The sequence below is a fragment of the Schistocerca cancellata genome, chromosome 8 (genome assembly GCF_023864275.1).
Source record: "Schistocerca cancellata isolate TAMUIC-IGC-003103 chromosome 8, iqSchCanc2.1, whole genome shotgun sequence".
Classification (NCBI taxonomy): Eukaryota; Metazoa; Arthropoda; class Insecta; order Orthoptera; family Acrididae; genus Schistocerca; species Schistocerca cancellata.
The window spans coordinates 480,050,158-480,070,199 of record NC_064633.1 but is presented as its reverse complement, the minus strand read 5'-3'; the positions used below and the strand labels follow the sequence as shown (position 1 = coordinate 480,070,199).

Genomic DNA, 20,042 nt, shown 5'->3' with positions numbered 1-20,042 from the left:
ACATTATTTAGTCACAGCGACAAAATTTATTCACATAGAAGATATTAACAGTTCTTGTAACTGCCAATTAATTTCTAAACTGCACCAATTTTCTATGTGGAAGAAAAGTACCTCAACAGTAAATGGATACAAAGTCTTACATCATGTATTGCAGCTTCTTCACCAACAGTAAAGTCAGGGATAATTTCATCCTTTCCCAAAGCCTGCCAGTGCATAATAGTTGTGTAACCAGGATCCAACAATGTTTTCCCAGTGCAGGTGAAAATTTCTGTGCCAATAGAAAATGCCACTGTTGTGCTTAGATATTTGCAGTCACGTGAAACCTGAAAGATATATTTCATTAAAAAATAAAAATTAGCAGTGCCTATAGGTATCAGGACTTGCATACAAATTTTGTGTGTGCACATGCGTGCATTTATTTCAGACCATTACAGTAACAGGAAGAATTCAAGGCAGCAATATTTAATTAAATCCTCCTGGGCTAACCATGAAAAAGCGTTGGATATCATTATCATTGCAGACACAGCCATTATCCAGCTAGAAGAGTATGTCACTGCAAAAAGAAATGGACTGGTAGACATTCAGTAGGTATGTTCTGTTCTGTGTTAACTCAATGGATATCACACGTAAACAATCATAATAAGCTCTGGCTTGTGACATAGCAATCTGAATAGGTTCTGTTTGTCACTGCCAAAGCCAATTTGGAACTTGTCACTGTCCCAGTCAACATGAAACTCAAACTACCATCACTGACGCTAAAATGAAATCTGTTACAATAGTTGAACACAACTGCATGCCATTTTTGCCTCCAATTTCTTCTTTCATTACACCATAAGAGATAGGTTGCATAGTGACACGGAGTGGCACCCAGCAACCATCAAATGATTCCCAATAGTCCTCTCTGGCCATCTGGATGCAGCAGTGATCCTAATTTGTACTGTGGTCACCATGTGATTAGTCTCGTGAGATGTGTCGGGTGCGATTCTTTGTACTGTTGCCATCCAAAAACAGTACCACAAGTACGAACACCACCTACATCTATTCTGTTCTATAGTTGTAACTCTTATCCAGTGCGTTCTTCTTTCTTTATTGAATCATCCACCTTCTCACAGATCCACAACACACTTTCGGTAAAATTCAGTTAACGACACTACATTTGCTTGTTGACACAGTCCTGGCATGTCCACAACATTTTACACCTCTGTGACTCAGTGCACTAGATCACTACTACAGAATATCAAATACAGCTGTTACAGCTTCAGTTTTTTGTGTTCTGTAAGAGGTTCCTACCCCCATGAACCATGGACCTTGCCGTTGGTGGGGAGGCTTGCGTGCCTCAGCGATACAGATGGCCGTACCATAGGTGCAACCACAACGGAGGGGTATCTGTTGAGAGGCCAGACAAATGTGTGGTTCCTGAAGAGAGGCAGCAGCCTTTTCAGTAGTTGGAGGGGCAATAGTCTGGATGATTGACTGATCTGGTCTTGCAACACTAACCAAAACGGCCTTGCTGTGCTGGTACTGCGAACGGCCGAAAGCAAGAGGAAACTACAGCCGTAATTTTTCCCGTGGGCATGCAGCTTTACTGTATGGTTAAATGATGATGGCGTCCTCTTGGGTAAAATATTCCGGAGGTAAAATAGTCCCCCATTCGGATCTCCGGGCGGGGACTACTCAAGAGGACGTCGTTATCAGGAGAAAGAAAACTGGTGTTCTACGGATCGGAGCGTGGAATGTCAGATCCCTTAATCGGGCAGGTAGGTTAGAAAATTTAAAAAGGGAAATGGATAGGTTGAAGTTAGATATAGTGGGAATTAGTGAAGTTCGGTGGCAGGAGGAACAAGACTTTTGGTCAGGTGAATACAGGGTTATAAATACAAAATCAAGTAGGGGTAATGCAGGAGTAGGTTTAATAATGAATAAAAAAGAATAGGAGTGCAGGTAAGCTACTACAAACAGCATAGTGAACGCATTATTGTGGCCAAGATAGACACGAAGCCCATGCCTACTACAGTAGTACAAGTTTATATGCCAACTAGCTCTGCAGATGATGAAGAAATTGATGAAATGTATGATGAGATAAAAGAAATTATTCAGGTAGTGAACGGAGACAAAAATTTAATAGTCATGGGTGACTGGAATTCGAGAGTAGGAAAAGGGAGAGAAGGAAACAGTGGGTGAATATGGATTGGGGGAGAGAAGTGAAAGAAGAAGCCGTCTGGTAGAATTTTGCACAGAGCATAACTTAATCATAGCTAACACTTGGTTCAAGAATCATAACAGAAAGTTGTATACATGGAAGAATCCTGGAGATACTACAAGGTATCAGATATATTATATAATGGTAAGGCAGAGATTTAGGAACCAGGTTTTAAATTGTAAGACATTTCCAGGGGCAGATCTACTGGTTATGAACTGTAGATTAAAACTGAAGAAACTGCAAAAAGGTGGGAATTTAAGGAGATGGGACCTGTATAAACTGAAAGAACCAGAGGTTGTACAGAGTTTCAGGGAGAGCGTAGGGAACATTGACAGGAATGGGGGAAAGAAATACAGTAGAAGAAGAATGGGTAGCTCTGACGGATGAAGTAGTGAAGGCAGCAGAGGATCAAGTACGTAAAAAGACGAGGGCTAGTAGAAATCCTTCGGTAACAGAAGAAATATTGAATTTAATTGATGAAAGGAGAAAATATAAAAACGCAGTAAATGAAGCAGGCAAAAAGGAATACAAACGTCTCAAAAATGAGATCGACAGGAAGTGCAAAATGGCTACGCAGGGATAGCTAGAGGACAAATGTAAGGATGTAGAGGCTTATCTCATTAGGGGTAATATAGATACTGCCTACAGGAAAATTAAAGATACCTTTGGAGAAAAGAGAGCCACTTGTATGAATACCAAGAGCTCAGATGGAAACCCAGTTCTAAGCAAAGAAGGGAAAGCAGAAAGGTGGAAGGAGTATACAGAGGGTCTATACAAGGGTGATGTACTTGAGGACAGTATTATGGAAATGGAAGAGGATGTAGATGAAGATGAAATGGGAGATACGATACTGCGTGAAGAGCTTGACAGAGCACTGAAAGACCTGAGTCGAAACAAGGCCCCAGGAGTAGACAACATTCCATTAGAACTACTGACGGCCTTGGGAGAGCCAGTCCTGACAAAACTCTACCATCTGGTGAGCAAGATGTATGAGACAGGCGAAATACCCTCGGACTTCAAGAAGAATATAATAATTCCAATCCCAAAGAAAGCAGGTGTTGACAGATGTGAAAATTACCGAACTATCAGTTTAATAAGTCACAGTTGCAAAATACTAACACGAATTCTTTACAGATGAATGGAAAAACTGGTAGAAGCCAACCTCGGCGAAGATCAGTTTGGATTTCGCAGAAATGTTGGAACACGTGAGGCAATACTGACCCTACAACTTATCTTAGAAAATAGATTAAGGAAAGGCAAACCTACATTTCTCGCATTTCTAGACTTAGAGAAAGCTATTGACAATGTTGACTGGAATACTCTCTTTCAAATTCTAAAGGTGGCAGGGGTAAAATACAGGGAGCGAAAGGCTATTTACAATTTGTACAGAAACCAGATGGCAGTTATAAGAGTCGAGGGACATGAAAGGGAAGCAGTGGTTTGGAAGGGAGTGAGACAGGGTTGTAGCCTGTCCCCGATGTTATTCAATCTGTATATTGAGCAAACAGAAAAAGGAAACAAAAGAAAAATTTGGAGTAGGTATTAAATTCCATTGAGAAGAAATAAAAACATTGAGGTTCACTGATGACATTGTAATTCTGTCAGAGACATCAAAGGACTTGGAAGAGCTGTTGAACGGAATGGACAGTGTCTTGAAAGGAGGATATACGATGAACATCAACAAAAGCAAAACGAGGATAATGGAATGTAGTCAAATTAAGTCAGGTGATGCTGAGGGAATTAGATTAGGAAATGAGACACTTAAAGTAGTAAAGGAGTTTTGCTATTTGGGGAGCAAAATAACTGATGATGGTCAAAGTAGAGAGGATATAAAATGTAGACTGGCAATGGCAAGGAAAGCGTTTTTGAAGAAGAGAAATTTGTTTACATCGAATATTGATTTAAGTGTGAGGCAGTCATTTCTAAAAAGTATTTGTATGGAGTGTAGCCATGTATGGAAGTGAAACATGGACAATAAATAGGTTGGACAAGAAGAGAATAGAAGCTTCCGAAATGTGGTGCTACAGATGGATGCTGAAGATTAGATGGGTAGATCACATAACTAATGAGGAGGTATTGAATAGAATTGGGGAGAAGAGGAGTTTGTGGCACAACTTGACAAGAAGAAGGGACCGGTTGGTAGGACATGTTCTGAGGCATCAAGGGATCACAAATTTAGCACTGGAGGGCAGCGTGCAGGGTAAAAATCGTAGAGGGAGACCAAGAGATGAATACACTAAGCAGATTCAGAAGGATGTAGGTTGCAGTAAGTACTGGGAGATGAAGAAGCTTGCACAGGATAGAGTAGCATGGAGAGCTGCATCAAACCAGTCTCAGGACTGAAGACAACAACAACAACAACAACAACAACAACAACAACAACAACAAGAGGTTCCTACCCACTCATACAATGGTACTGTCTTTATCAGTGACTTGTCCAAATATTGTTTTTCTATGCCACATCTTTAAGATAATCCACTTTATCAAAGTAGGATTGAAGGTTCTTTATATACAGCAAGAAGAGGAGAGAAATCAGTATCAAACGATGGGGCATCGAGCACTTGAATCTTACTTTTGCAGTGTTCTTTTGAGCAGCTTTTGTGTCCCACTGCATAAGGCAAGAAAGTATAAAGTGAGATAGATGTCAGAGAGTAACTAATCCTGCAATGTTGCAGGCAAATATGACAGGCTTAAACTGAATTAAAAAATGCTGTCCTCTAATTCAACCACCAAATAAGCGATAACTGAACAGATGGCTCTGTCATCAAAGCAAATATTTAGCACGATAATGGAAATTATAGAATGAGAATAACTACTGACATGTGTGCATTTATGTGCAGGTGTACGCACAGGGAAGGGATGGTTGCGTGCTGTTGGTGAGGGAGGGTGGATGTAGAGAGAGGAGGGGGTGTGCATGTGTGTGCACAAGTGCATGTCAGAACTACAGCTGTTATGTATAAGCACATCCCCACATCTATCTGCGAACACATCACACTGGACACTTTGCACTGGATTTCCAATCCAGTACAACGTTAATGTTCTTCAGCACCTTCCACATAAACCTGATCTTACCTTGTAATTCAACTTCATTTCTACAAATTAAAGTTTAGATGAAAATAAGTGATTTCCTACAAAGGACAATCTGCTGCAGACAATGTAAAATGTACAACTTCCAGGTAATATGCAGGGAAAACAATGGACTTCCTTAGAAAGGTAACATGATGCAACACGTATACTGGAAACCATTTTACAAGAAGCAATATCAATGAGGCTGTACTATACAATTTTATCATCATATTTTGTGGCTAGGTTGGTTTTATAAGTCTTTTGTGGAAAATAATAAGCAGAACATGCAACATAATACATACATTTTTATATAAAAGTAAGTAAACAAAGTTATAAGGCTAACTTACAGTAGCAATGAAGTGCCTTGTTATGTAATCATAAAGTCTCCATGCATCATTGTCCAAGTCGCCCTTGTTAGCCAGTTTCATGGGTGTTATTGGGGGATGGTCACCAGCATCATGGCCTTTACGAGGTTTGTTTATGCCATCCGCCAGTATCTCACGAACCTCAGCTCCCCACACTGAGCTGTGTTGTTGTTGCTTCAGCACTCCCCTGGTTTGTAAAGATATACACGTAACGTTTCAATATTGCTTCCACTGAGTTATAAGACAAAGTTGGCAGATAACATGCTTATACAACAATTTTTTTATTACTGTTGTTAAAGTTATAAAATTATGTTTGGGGGGATATCTAAAGGAAGCTGGTGCCATTTAATGCCACTCACAACTCTGTACTAAATTTAATAAGTAAATATATTCAGATCTTACTGCTAACAGTGAATATTCCAGATTGAGACATTTGAGGCTGCACTGGAGAGCTTACTGAAATGAACATCTGTGTCAGGTTCAAAGTATGTCTTGGTGTGGGACTTAAACATGCAAGTAATGATCTGCCAACTGAGAAACTTGGCACACTTCACATACTGAGACAGTTCCATTCTATCATTAAATTTCTCCTGCTGCTGTTTCTTCTATAATAATCTACCGTTTTATTTGTAGCACTCAGATATATCATTCTGAAATTCATTATTGGTGTGTGGTTAAGATATCTGCCATCATACTATCTGTTCTAATACTAGACCTGCAAGATTCACAGAAATAGTTATGTGGAATTTGGAAGAACAGATGAGAGTTGGTACCAGATTGAAACTTTGATTAATCTAAGTTTTATGGTCATAGACTAAATGGGCCCATGAAAGGCACCAGTTATAATTCATGTCAAACAATTTTAAATGATCACAAAGACTTGAAGTAAAGTGTGTTGCATCTTTGCCAACAATCAAGTTTTGTGGAGGGGGAGTAGTGACAGTAAAATATTCAAACACTAGTTATATATTCACTTGATACAACATTCTCTCTGATGCTGTACTGACTCAGTACAAAAGTTAGTTTTGAAATTTGTTAACAGAAGACAAAAGAAATGCCACCTGCCAAATAAGCTATGCTCCTAAGGGTTTGTCCCAAAGTAACCATAATCATCAACAAAGTAGCATGTGAATATTCTGCAATCTACTTCATTTACAAGAACTTAATCTTCTTCTCATTTCTTTAAAAGAACCACATTGTTGAACCTATTTCCCTGAAGTGTATTTACATATTTATTACACCCCCTACGTAGTGAATAGAAGAGAAAGTGTGCTGGCTCCCCTAGTTCACTGGAGCCACCATGATATTTTAGTTTCTCCACTTGTGCTCCAGGGTAGCACTGCTATGACAGAACTCCTTCATTGATGAGAATAAATCTACATAATGGAATGAACAATCTGTGATCCTACATTGAAAATGTAGTGTCATGCAAACTTATCAGGCATTCACAAATGATATCCTATAAATAGTTGATAAAAATTTTTACTACAACAATATTTTCCACTTGCATAGGAAATGTGGAAGATGTCTTCAATTGATACATGAGAAATTGTCTTTCCTGTGGTAGAGCCACAATCCCATAACTCATAATCAAAGAGAGTGGAATGTCAGATGAATTTCCACTTAAGAGGCATAAACACTTATGGCACTGTGCAACTCTTTTGCTTGATGAACCACATAACCTGCCTCAAGATAAATAAACTTTACTTTGCTGAGTCCATTTCTAGAAGCTTTGGCACATGTTGCTAAGCTGACTGAGCTTCTGTGGGGATACGTAGAGCAAACAGTGTTTGCTTATAGTTGCTAGTTACAAAACTTTGTCTGTGTTATTTTGCTCCAAATTTCTAGCATTTGGTTTATGTATGTTAACAAGCATTCACTTTTATATTCACAGTTTCTACCACATGACAACAACAGTTTTACAGGCTTATAAACACATGTAACTTGTCCAAACCAAGGGCATTTATTACTGATGGTGGATTGTTGCAACTCAGAGAACTCACGATGTTGAAATCTCGTTCAAATGGTTCAAATTGAAGTTTAACTTTTCTTGTTCGAAAAATTCAGCACGCCTGAGCATTTGTATTTTGTTGTTCTCAAAAATAGTTGCCATCTACCTTCACAGCATTTGCATTGATTACACAAGGGTATTTGATACCCTTCACTAAATTTCTGAGGTGTGTTTATAACAGAATAGCAATAATTTATATTTGAGATAATGTTCATACCTCTTTGAGCAGCTTAATTTTTAGGAGTATGCTGTAGGCAAGAAACTCATTATAATACATCATTCACTTATTATGGTGTAACTGGCATCTACTTAACATTGTGTCAACTATGAATGTCTGTTTTTATTAAGTTTAGGACATCTAGGTCAAGGAGATCTGAACAAGCAATCTTTCGTTAAACCCCATCATGTTGAGTTTCAAATAACGCAGCTGCTCATAGTTCATTTGATTCATACACTAATATTTGTTTATACGATAATGGATGGCACCTCGTGTATCCTCTGTGACTGTCACAGACTGAATCGATTTTATTTTGCTGTTTTTGCTCATTTTTATTTAATACTTTTTGTTAATCTGAAAATAATCTGTATATGTTAAAACTGAAAATATTTAATAATATTTAAATGATAACATTCTGCAAGAATGAGAGTTTAAATATTTATAGATGAGTAGCAGGTTTCAAAGCAATGCCAGTCACGGAAAGATGGTAGTGGCTGGTGGATGGCATAGAAGGAAGGAAAATTTGGATATAACATACCATCGACATGAAGGTAATTAAGAAACTCAGTGCAAACTCAGACTTTTTCAGGAATATAGAACAAAATTGGGTTTGTTCTTTCAAAGGAACCATCTAATCATTTGCCTGAAGCGATTTAGGATAGCCAATGCAGATTTGAACTGTTATCCTCCGGAATGAGAGTTCAGTGCACCACCAACTGTACTGCCTTATTCGGTATGTGAATTTGTAATCATGGTCATACAGACCATACCTGTTTTCCAGCGTATTGTGGACCGTAAAAATAATGGGCAAGGTGCATTTAAATGAACATACATTGGATTAATTTTCTAAGCAATATTATAAAGGGTGTGAGATTGGAATAGTGCAGAGAGATATGTCTATTAATGAGACTGTTTTCAAGGGACTCTTTTTGTGAACTAATGAACTGTAGAGCAATGTGAAAGCAGTGACTAAAAGCAGAGGTCTAGCAAGTGAACTGATTTTAATACTGAGCACATACTGTGAACTGTGCACCATATGCAAAAGCTACACCATTCCAGCAATAGTTACAAGTGTTTATTACATGCAGTGATGTTGGCAAACATTACGTCTTTCAAGACAGATTGCATTTGCTCTGCATTGCTGACCACCAGTGCTTAAAACGACAAGTAAATGGCGAGTTCTTTTTACTGGAGCTTCAATCTATCACTTTCAAGAGGAAGGCTGCATTGGCATTATTTAACAAGGCTCACAGTTACTGGAATATGTTTGCGGGCCATCAGCGTGCAATAATTAATCACCATTCCTCATTGTTGTTAACCACTTCGTATAACATAACAACAAAAGTGTATAAATAATTTTTCCAAGAACTGCAATAAAACTGAATTCACTGTGTAAAACTTTTCACAGCAAGATGTAAATGCAAGTAGTATCTGTCTGTGTTACATTCTTTTAGCACTTACATGCATAGCATATTCTTAATTCTTGAAGTAATACAAAGCATTTTATTTAATTTTGTTGTTGTGATTTATTACATGTAAATTGATAATACTACTGTTTATACAACTGCTGTTTTTTCTGTAGATTTGGAGACACACTGCAGTACATTGTACAGTATTTTATTCAAAGTGGTAGTAAAATGTGAGCATTTAAAGGGTTCATCATTAAGCCAGTCAACTCTGACCACTCAGAGCAGAATAGGTAGACTTTCAGTACTAGACCACTTAGACAGGGGGGAAGCTTTACATTTGACAGTAGTGGGTGAGTAAAGTCTGTTTACACATAAAAACTGTTCTGTTATTGTATACCAGAACACTGGAACAACTTTTCTGCTTGTGGGTGAGTATTACTGATTATTCTACTACAAGTGAGAGTATTATTTGGTTCATTCTGGAACAGTCAAATTTTAGAAAATGTTTTAGTTATTCAAAAATTAAATGCAATGGATATTTTTTACTAATTTCATTGGTGGGTGATCAAGCTTCTTTGTTTTTATTTAACACTGTTCACTAGATTTCACTTTTATTTAACAGTTTGATTAAATTTTGTTGAATTTTTGCTCAAACACTATCAGTACTGCCAGGGGTATTAATTAAGAAAAAGGGGAGGGGGGCACAATCTTGTTTTTGCTGCATGTCCTATGCTGCCTGTGTTAACACCCAGCAAGTCAGCAAAGTTCCTCTCTTCTACACACCACACCATGTATCACTACAAACAGTGACACCTAGGTTTTTGAGATATATCACTGACTCTAATCATTTACAATTGTTACTATACTTAAATTCCACACAGTATTTCTAACTGATGATAAGCACTAAAATATATTGCATTTAGGCAATGACATTGATTTGATGCTTGTGATTGCCCTGAGCATCAATTTGGTGTAAATATTCTGGAATTTCATACGAATTCTCATGATGTGACACCACGCAATAAAAGACAATGTAATCTGTGTAGAGTCTTAACCCTCTAGCAGGCGTGCCATTTTTCATAACATGTGTGTGTGTGGTGTATTTTGCACGCATGTAAGGAATTACTTATGTTACAATGTAAACATATATGAGCAAAATCACAGTTTAATCTCAGTTTAATGAAACAACAATAAACTAAACTTAGATTATATGAGCTAAAGCCCTGTTTAAATAAAGAATAATAAAGCAAATTTTCATTATATCACCCTGTTGCCACAGACAGGTGTTACCCCACACTAATGACCGACCTAAAGCATTAAAAAGTGCAGTTGCATCAGATCCTAGCCAGCCACTTATTCGACTACTAATTATCTTATAGACAATTGCCTCATTGTGGGAGTGTGCTCCTAGCTAATAATTTCATGCAGAAACCATAAGTCTTTTCCTTGCCCAACTCACTGTTTATTTTATATTACTGCTGCTCACTTGTGAGCATGACAACACAATTTACCACTGCATTAGCTGAAAGTAGTAATGAAGGAATAGGTTTGGGTTCACAATTGTGAAACAACAATGATATGGTGCAAAATAATTTTATTTGTGGTTGGCGTACTTTATAAATAGGTGTGCCCGTTTGAGGGTTAATGACTCACTTCCAAGTTCTGCTTTTCCTTCTGCCTATCACACTGGAATAGAACTTGAATAGAGACTCCCCCTTTTGCATTCAGTCCAACTGTTTGGGCATTTAGTTTCCATAAGTGGGTCTTTACATTTTACCTTTAATTATTTATCTCCTCCTTGTTGACTCTCACAGAATTCACATCTGACTTGTCCCCTGTACTCATTTCACCATTTGAATCAATGTGTTTGCCATTATGAGCAGTAGCACACTCACTGATACTGATACTTTTCCTTTGTCATCTTGACTTAAGTTTACATGCTTTCACTCTGCTCCCATTATTTATTTTTGCTGCACCTCTCTCACCATAAAATAATAATCAAGTGAGAAAGAGAGAGAGAGAGAGAGAGAGAGAGAGAGAGAGAGAGAGAGAGAGAGATAGAGGGAGGTGTGTGTGTGTGAGTGTGTGTGTGTGTGTGTGTGTGTGTGTGTGTGTGGAGGGGGGGGGGGGGGTGCTACTAGCATTATCAAAATAGTTTCCCTGCTTGGTAACACATGCAAAAACTAATTTTACCACATTTTTGAGGTCACTCCGCACAACACATGACCCTTAAGTTATTAATCTCCATTATGTTAATCTTTACTTGAGCCAGTGTGTGCAGCATGTTTTTATAGACATTTACTTTCAGACAGCCTCACAGGAACAAGTCCGGAGATGCTAAATCAGGAGAATTTGGTGGCCATAATCCTTCAGAGATGATTTAATCTCCAAAAAATTCACACATGAAATGAGTCGTTTCAGCAGATATGTGACAAGTTACACAATCCTGCTGCAGCCAACAACGATTTTCATCTATCTCAAGAAATGAAAAACTGCATATTGTTATCTTGTTTCACAACACTGTTCACAGAAAATAAGGCACACTATCCAACAGTGCAGTATGGCACACCACATTCCAATTTGCTGATGATGCAAGGCATTATCACAAAAGACACATGGATTTTCAGTTGATCACATTCTTGTTTTGACTATTCACATGCCCACTACAGTGAAGAAAGTAATGTATAGTTCTGTGAGTCCATGGATGTCAACAAATGATCAAAATCATGTTCAGTACACTAGACGCTTCTTTTATCCAATGGCTTCAATTCCTGCACACAACAAATGTGATATGCATCACTATCTAAGCAATACCATACAGACTCTGAGACTGTATAGATAGTCGCTCGAACATTTTGGAGGCAAACACAGCAACAAGTCACTCACCTCAGAAATTTTATCATCTGTCAAAATACGTATTTTCAATCTTGTTTTCTCCTGGATCTGATACCTGATGGCGTGTCTTCTTTACCAGTTCTGACTATGGACTATCTCACCATCTCATCTCTCCCTCCAACCTCAAGCTCAGCGTTCCTCCTGATTAGGCTTTCACAATTTAACTGTTATTTAATTTCGTCTGGATACACTATTGCAATTTCAGATATGTAACCATTGTCAATCAAATCCACAGTAAACATATGCATTTCAGAATTACTACATAATTATAACATGACTATTTACACTATGAAAAGTCGTACTGAGTACAATGTCAATATAAAACTGCAAAATCAAACTTTCAATAGTGTACCCAGAAGAAATAAATAAATAAAATAGTGAAAGCATTATGATTTAGATAATTCTACATGACTGTGACTCTTTTCAGCTTCAAACAAAGGGATATGCAAGTTCAAGATGGCATACTGTCCATTGCTAAAAATGGAAGTTGTATCTCTATAAACCAAAGCACCGTTACTGCTTAATCTTGCTCAATTTTCCTAAAATAAATATTGCACATAGTTTTTGTAAAGGGAGCTGAAGTAAGTATTCTGGTGTCATAAACCTTAAACTGGTTGCCCTTACCATATACATATACTTACACAAGGTCAAAATTCTCTGGGTACTGTGTAGTCTCTGTTCGAGGATAACTTATGTACCCTTGAGTGTACAATTTCTCAGCAATCTGCATAGCATGATGAGGTCCAAGACCAAGCCCAGAGCTAGCTACTCTCATAAGTTCCACAGTGTTGAGTGCCTGTGGTCGAGCCTTAACCTTCTCCTTCTTTGTAATACTTGTTACTCTAGAATGAATCATAAAATTCATATCGTAAAACACTGCTCCTACAAACAAGAATCTGGGGCAGTTTCTACATCTAACTTGGACAAAACAAATAATTTCCCTATATTAATGTATATAATCTATTACAAGAATTGTAAACAATTTTTCTGGAAATACAATAGTATCTTTCATTTTACAGTTAATGTGGTAAAATATGCAAAAAGTGGTGAAACCATTTTCAAATACTGTGTAACTTCTCAGTTTTTTATATTAAATTTCTTGCAATAATGAAATAAGAAGAAATACTGACTCACTGAAAGACCAAACAGTTTCTTAAATGGTGTCACACATAGTAGACATGAATACAATATAATCAATATACATAACTGACATATCTATAAACACCTCAATTAACAGTGAAAAACACATATTGTCATTTATTTGCCATAATTACTCTTTCTCCTACACTTCCCTGTCTCATTTATTTTCCTTTACTACAATATGAATTAGAGAGGTGGTGTTGAATGGCAGAAACGCACAAAAGTGTACTTTTATATGTGGTCATCAACTGCTCAATGACTGCGTCATGTGGTGAGTGACAATCTGTCCTTATTCATATTGTTGTTATTCCATCCCAGATTTGTTTTCCATTTCTGCAAAAGAAGTATCTACTGTCACTTGAGTAATAGTAATATACCCATATTATCTGTGTTTCCTGACTTCTAACTTGTAGAATCTTGCAATTGTCTGAGTTCAGAAATAATCAAAACTTTAAGTTTTCCAGTCAGTTTGTATTTACTCTAGTTGTCTCAGAAAAGAAAAAAAGAAAAGAAAAAGGAAAATGGTACATATAGTTTTCAGGTGGAAGCCCACAGCATACAAGTTTACATTGATACTACTGGTTTGGATGTTTCAGCCAATATCATCTATTACATAAATTAATCATACAACTATGTATTATATTTTATAATCATTTGAAGCTGGCCAATCATACCTGAAAGTTTGTTATGAGGGGCAGTCAAATGAAAACCACTCTACACATTCTTCTAGCATGGCACCACAATAAATGTGCAGTGCTTTAAAAATACTTTGCAGACATTGCAATGTGCCATAATGTCGAAACACCCAGGAATGCTGTCCAAAAGAATCACCGTGTTGCAAGATGACACCCACCCCCACACTACCAATCAGACAAAGGCTTTGCTTCAGCAATTTGGTTGGGAAACACTGCAAAAACCTCCATACAGCCCAGATCCTTCAACAGGTGATTTTCACATCTTTGGCAACCTGAAGAAAACCATGCATGGACATCGGTTTCAATCAGGTGAGGAAGTGCAGAAGTGGGTGCGGTTGTAGATCTATCAGCAACTGACCATGTTCTATGAAACAGAAACTGGTCCCCTCATCTCTCAGTGGAATAAATGTCTTAATTTGTATGAAGATTACATTTGAGTGGAACCATTCCATGGTCCCACTATGGTGGATGTGCAGTTCTCACATAACTGCCTCTTATAATACGAAGCATCTTACTATGAGTACATAAGGTTTGGCATGAAGATAATTACCGATAAGTCATTAACTCATGCTGTATAAGACGGAGAAAGAAATTAGCTGTGCCCTCGTACAAAGAACCATCAAGACTTCAGCTTTCCGTTATTTAGCAAAGCAACATAGGACCTACATCAGTATAGGTGTAACATATCTTTTTCTAGGCACTGTGTGTTCACTATTCAGTCTCCTTGGCCAGTTCCTGGCTTCTGGGGGAAGGGATTTTTTTATGTAGATGGTAGTCCAGTCTTTCCGTAATCTCCTACATGTGTTGTGGGTGGAACTTAACAAGGCTGGCTTACAGATATGTGATTTCCCATGAGGACCAGCACTTTTTGACACCTATTACAGAGAAAGTTGTAACAGTCCTGACAAGTAGCTGCACCTCACAGAAGCCTTATTAGTGGTAGAATGAAGTGGCCAATGAGAATGCCTACATTCTACTGCCGATTATAATTGGCTAAAAATGCCTCATGGTTAAATAATTTCATAGTGCAGTCTGGAGCTTATGAAATTGAGGAGTTGACGTGCAATCATTGCGGAGTGCAGAAGTGCCCTCTGGGGCAGAGGTGGGGTTTCCATATCTCAAAAGTCAGATGAAGGTGATCCTTTGTGACCAACCAAGTTGTTTTTTGCAGAGTGGAAACTGAGAGATTCTGAAAGTGCTACTTCATGTGCAGTCATCGATTTTGAATTCAACCATTCCAATTTTTTAAGCGAGTATTGCCATTTTGTGAATGTGCAGTTGCTCCATAGGTACAGACACTAAAATAAGTAGTATAGCAAAGTAGCTACGTGCATGGTGATGCTTTAGTGAACGAGGCACACTTGTCGAGGTTTTAACAGAAAATAATTCCCTTTTGTTTGTTTGGTTGGTTGGTTGGATGAGTAAAAAGACAAAACTACTAGGTAATCATTCCCTTTTTCCTTGAACAGACAGGTCTACATGACTGTACAGCAGAGATGATCTACCATGCAAAACCCAGGGGAAGAAAATCCCAAGGTCTACCAAAGGTCAATGAAGGCTAGATAAGGGACAAAAAAGCAAAAAGGGAAAAGTAGGGAGAAAGACAGGTGAGGTGCCCCATCTAGGGAGATGCTGGAAGCCCCTGAAAGGTGGTAAAAGGCCCCTTCATGAATAAAACGTAAAACTAAGTTGGCCACTGAGGCATCGTCTCCTAACACAAGGGGAAATTACGAGTCCAAGGCAGGGCGGCGAGGTTGGGACAGTTCAGTAAAATGTTGACCACTGTCAAACAGGAACCAGAACGACAGTGGGGTGGGTTCTCACAATGCAGGAGATGACCACAAGTCAACCAAGTATGGCTGACGCAAAGCCGGCAAAGGTCGGTAGAGTCCTTGTGGGACGACAGCATGGAGGACCTCCACAGATTTGTAGTCTCCTGTATCGTCTGTGGTTGTTTGATGAAGCCAGAGTGAGCCATTCCATATCTAGATCCCTAAAACTTGATGACGTAATACCAATGAGAGGGCTGTTTCCATAATAGCAATATCAAGAGTTGACTTACTTGGCCAGGCTATCAGCAGGTTCACTCCCCATGATACTAACGTGGCCTAGGCTCCAGACAGAGGTCACTGAATGTCCACATTGTTCAATGGCATACAGGGAATCCTGGACAGTCATTTCCACAGGATGGCAAGTGTAACACTGGTCAAGAGCTTGCACACTGCTCAAGGAGCTGCTGCAGATGAGAAAGGACTCACCCGTGCAGGAAAGAATATGCTCAAGAGCATGAGAGATGGCTACCAATGTCACAGTGAAAACAATACAGCAATCTGCACTGGCAAGGACTGCAGTTCTCTATGTCCCACTTGAGTATAAGCACAGGCTATGTGACCTACTGAGCCATCGTATAGACTACTTCTGTACTCTGGGATGTGCCAAGGATGGAGAAAACTTGGTGGGGAGAGCCTCAGGATGAACGGAATCTTTCAGGCACTGGGTAAATTCAAGATGAAGTTTTTGCCGGGAGATGCACCTATAACGTGTGAGTGGATCCATAGGAGAGGTTGTAGAGGAAACAACTGGAGCTCAGAGAGAAGGAACCATCATGGATTGAGTTTGTAATCCTTGTTCTGAGCCACTGTTGTGGGATATGGATTTCCATGTTTGGAAAGAGGAGACTGCAGTTTGGATGCTTGGGAGAGCTGCAAATGTGTGTAGCTTAACTGACAAGTTGTTGTTGGTGCCTGATCTGCAATGGAGGGACCCCACCCTGTGAGTAAGCTGTTCACAGGGCTAGTCTGAAAGGATCCTATCAAAAGCGAACACTGCAGTGGTGTGTTGGATCGAGTATCTACAATGCTGAGGGCAATGATAAACCACATGCCAGACTCCCATAATCAAGACAGGATTGTATCAAGGTGTTGGAAAGCTGAAGAACAGTAGTGCAATCTGCATCCCAGCTCGTGTTACTCAGGCAACAAAGTGTATTTAGATGCAACAAGCACTTTCATTTCAACAGGCAAACATGGGGAATCCACATCAACCAAGCATCGAAAACCAATCCTAAAGAGCATCAAGTCTCCACCACATTGAGTAGCTGGTCATCAATGTAAAGTTCTGGTTGAGGGCGAATGGTACAACATCAACTGAAGTGCAAGACACAAGTCCTAGCAGCTGAATACTGAAAGCCATGGGTGACGGCCTGTGCCTGCACCTTCCGTATGGTGCCTTGCTGTCGATGTTCTGCAACACCCACACTAGAGGAGCAATAGTAGAGGCAAAAGTCTTTAGCATAAAACAAAGATGATACTGAAAACACCACAGCTGCTGTGGACCATCGATGATTACTAGAAAGAGGAGGACACTCAGTACAGAGCCCTGCGGGATGTTATTCTCTTGGATATCAGGAGAACTGTGGCAGGTGCCAACTTGAACCTGGAAAATACAATGAGACATGAAGTTCTGGATACAAATTGGGAGCAGATCCCAGAAACCTCACTCGTGTCAGGTAGTGAGGATATGGTGTTGCCATGTGGTGTCAATGAGCCTTGCATGTCAAAGAAGACAGCTAGCTATAAAGCATTGACATCAGACAAAAGCTGTTCGGATGGCACATTCTAGCTAAATCAGATTATCAGTAGTGGAACAGCCTTGGCAAAAACTACCCTGGGATGGTGCCAGAAAACCCCGAGACTCAAGGAGCCATCACAGTTGCCTGCTGACCATGTGTTCAAGCAACATACAGAGAACACGGGTGGGACTAATTTGGTAATAAATGTCCATCTCTAGGGGGTGCTTACCCGGTTTATGTACTGGGTTAATCATGCTTTCTTGTCATTGTGATGGGAACTTGCCCTCACTCCGGATGCAGTTAAAAACCCCATTTGTTTCCATGGAACTTCGAGTGCTGCATTTCTGTGAGACTTTTCAATGTGTTGACTTTCAACTGTTTTCCTTCTTTGTTGGTGAGGTAATTACTGGTAGGAGTTGCTAGTAAACAGTTGGAGGCAACATATCAAACAGTTAGTGGTGCCTATACCAGACCAGTGGTCAGTAATTAAGTGAATGAATACTACTATGGCTGCTGAAAAATGGCTGTTCAGACAAATTTATTATTCTCTGTCACTGCTTATAAAGAACTTGAAGTGTCATGTTAATACTACACAAAAAGTAGTGAATTTTCAAAAAATTTTGGAAATAGAATCTCACCAGAGTTATTCAAACTCATAGTCCAGAAAAGCAGATAAGTTTCAAAAGGTATCAAGGATGAGAATTTAAGATATCTAAATAAGTAGCCTACAAATAATTAAACTATGAATCTTATTAGACCATGTGCAATTAAAAACTTACAGGGCTTCCTTAAACTCTTTGACTTGTGACAGGAAAATGTTAGCTATCTCCCTCTCAAAGCATCGAACTCTTTCCCAGTCCAAAGTATATTCCCGTCCATCTGCTCCTTTTACTATAACCTATAAAAACATAGCAAGTTAATTTAAATAATAAAATAAATATTTTTTTGCATTCAAGCTCATAGCAAAATGTTGTGCCAGACATATTGCACAACACACCAACTGTAAACCGAACATTTTCAAAGCTCTCCTCCTCTGATGAGAACCCAGAATACAATTGCTGTTACTGATACCAGAACAACATCTTGGAATCACTACAAATACAGAAGCAATGACTTCTTGGGTACCCATTCACATACTTAGCAATTACTAACATTACTTCAATGAATAGCACAGCAAAACATCAAAGCAATTACATCATCTGTAAACTCAAAAAGACTGCTACATCAGAACATACAGCATAATCTCTTTCAATACAACACAGAACTCATTTGTTTGCAACATCTGTTTCACTCTTTTTTGTCAGGTAACAATTTATTCTATCATAAACGTGTTTTCAAGGCACTGCAGGCTCACCATCATGTTTATGGTAGAATAAATCGTATCAAAAAACTAAAAAAAGTGACTAGTTACATATTTATTACCAGATACATCGCCAAAGACATTCACTTTTCTCTGGGTGCTGCCACTGCCAGCTATCAAATGCACCACTGCAATAAAACTGCATCACTCATTGTTAGTTAATTGCATTAAGTCAAGTGTATTTTGCCATGCTCCATTTGATTTAAAAATGAATGGTCCATGATACGGTTCATCAAATTCACTTTCCAAAGCCAAAACATAAAACGAGGTGTATAATTTGCAGCAGCAGCACGAAAGGACAAAATTTATTATTAGACTGCTACAGCAAAGAGATGGGGAAAAAAGGCTTACTCCCATCCATTACACAGTCTAAATTAAAAACTGCTACCACATAGGAAAACACATGCCCCATTTTTTTTAAGGCTGAGCAGTTTTTCCTGATCTCACCCATAGGAATCACATGGAACACTAGGAAGAAGAGGTTGTATTTTGTTATAATCTATTTTTTGTAAATATTCATTAGTTCTTTGAAATGAATGTGTATTAGCTCCCAAGTGCTTTGAAACACTGATTAAGCATGTTGCTGCCAATTTGCAATTAGTAAAGACTACTTATACCCCCACAGCAAAAAAATAGCACATCACACCAGGGCTACTGGAAGCAAATATATAGGATTTTTCTGTTTTCCACCCCCAGCACATCTTGTGCAAAGTGCCAAACTGCAGTGCACACAAACTAACATTAAATCTACACCTACATCATACTCTGCAAGCCATCTAATGGTGTATGGCGGAGGGTACTTTTGGTACCACTATCTGATCCCCCCAACCCTATTCCACTCATGAATAGTACGTGGAAAGAATGATTGTCGGTAAGCCTCTGTATTGGCTCTAATTTCTCAAATTTTCTCCTCGCAGTCAATATGCAAGATGTATGTGGAGGGAAGAAATTTGTTGTCCGACTCCTCCTGAAAAGTGCTGTCCCAAAATTTCAACAGCAAATCTCTCCGTGATGCACAACGCTTCTTTTGTACATCTGCCAGTAGAGTTTGTTAGCATCTTTGTAATGTTCTCTCATCAGCTAAATGATCCCGTGACGAAACGTGCCGCTCTT

The 20,042-nt window shown here is 38.8% G+C and overlaps 1 protein-coding gene across 1 annotated transcript in view; it reads right to left on the bottom strand.

The window, feature by feature from the left end:
- The window catches only part of LOC126094889 (DNA topoisomerase 3-beta-1), a 127,599-nt gene that overhangs the window by 48,384 nt on the left and 59,173 nt on the right, over positions 1-20,042 (bottom strand). Inside the window, exons 6-9 of the mRNA XM_049909526.1 lie at positions 18,349-18,467; positions 12,805-13,005; positions 5,614-5,818; positions 141-323 (exon numbers count right to left, since the gene is read on the bottom strand). Coding sequence (XP_049765483.1) covers positions 141-323; positions 5,614-5,818; positions 12,805-13,005; positions 18,349-18,467 — 708 coding nt within the window. The remainder of the gene's footprint in view (positions 1-140; positions 324-5,613; positions 5,819-12,804; positions 13,006-18,348; positions 18,468-20,042) is intronic.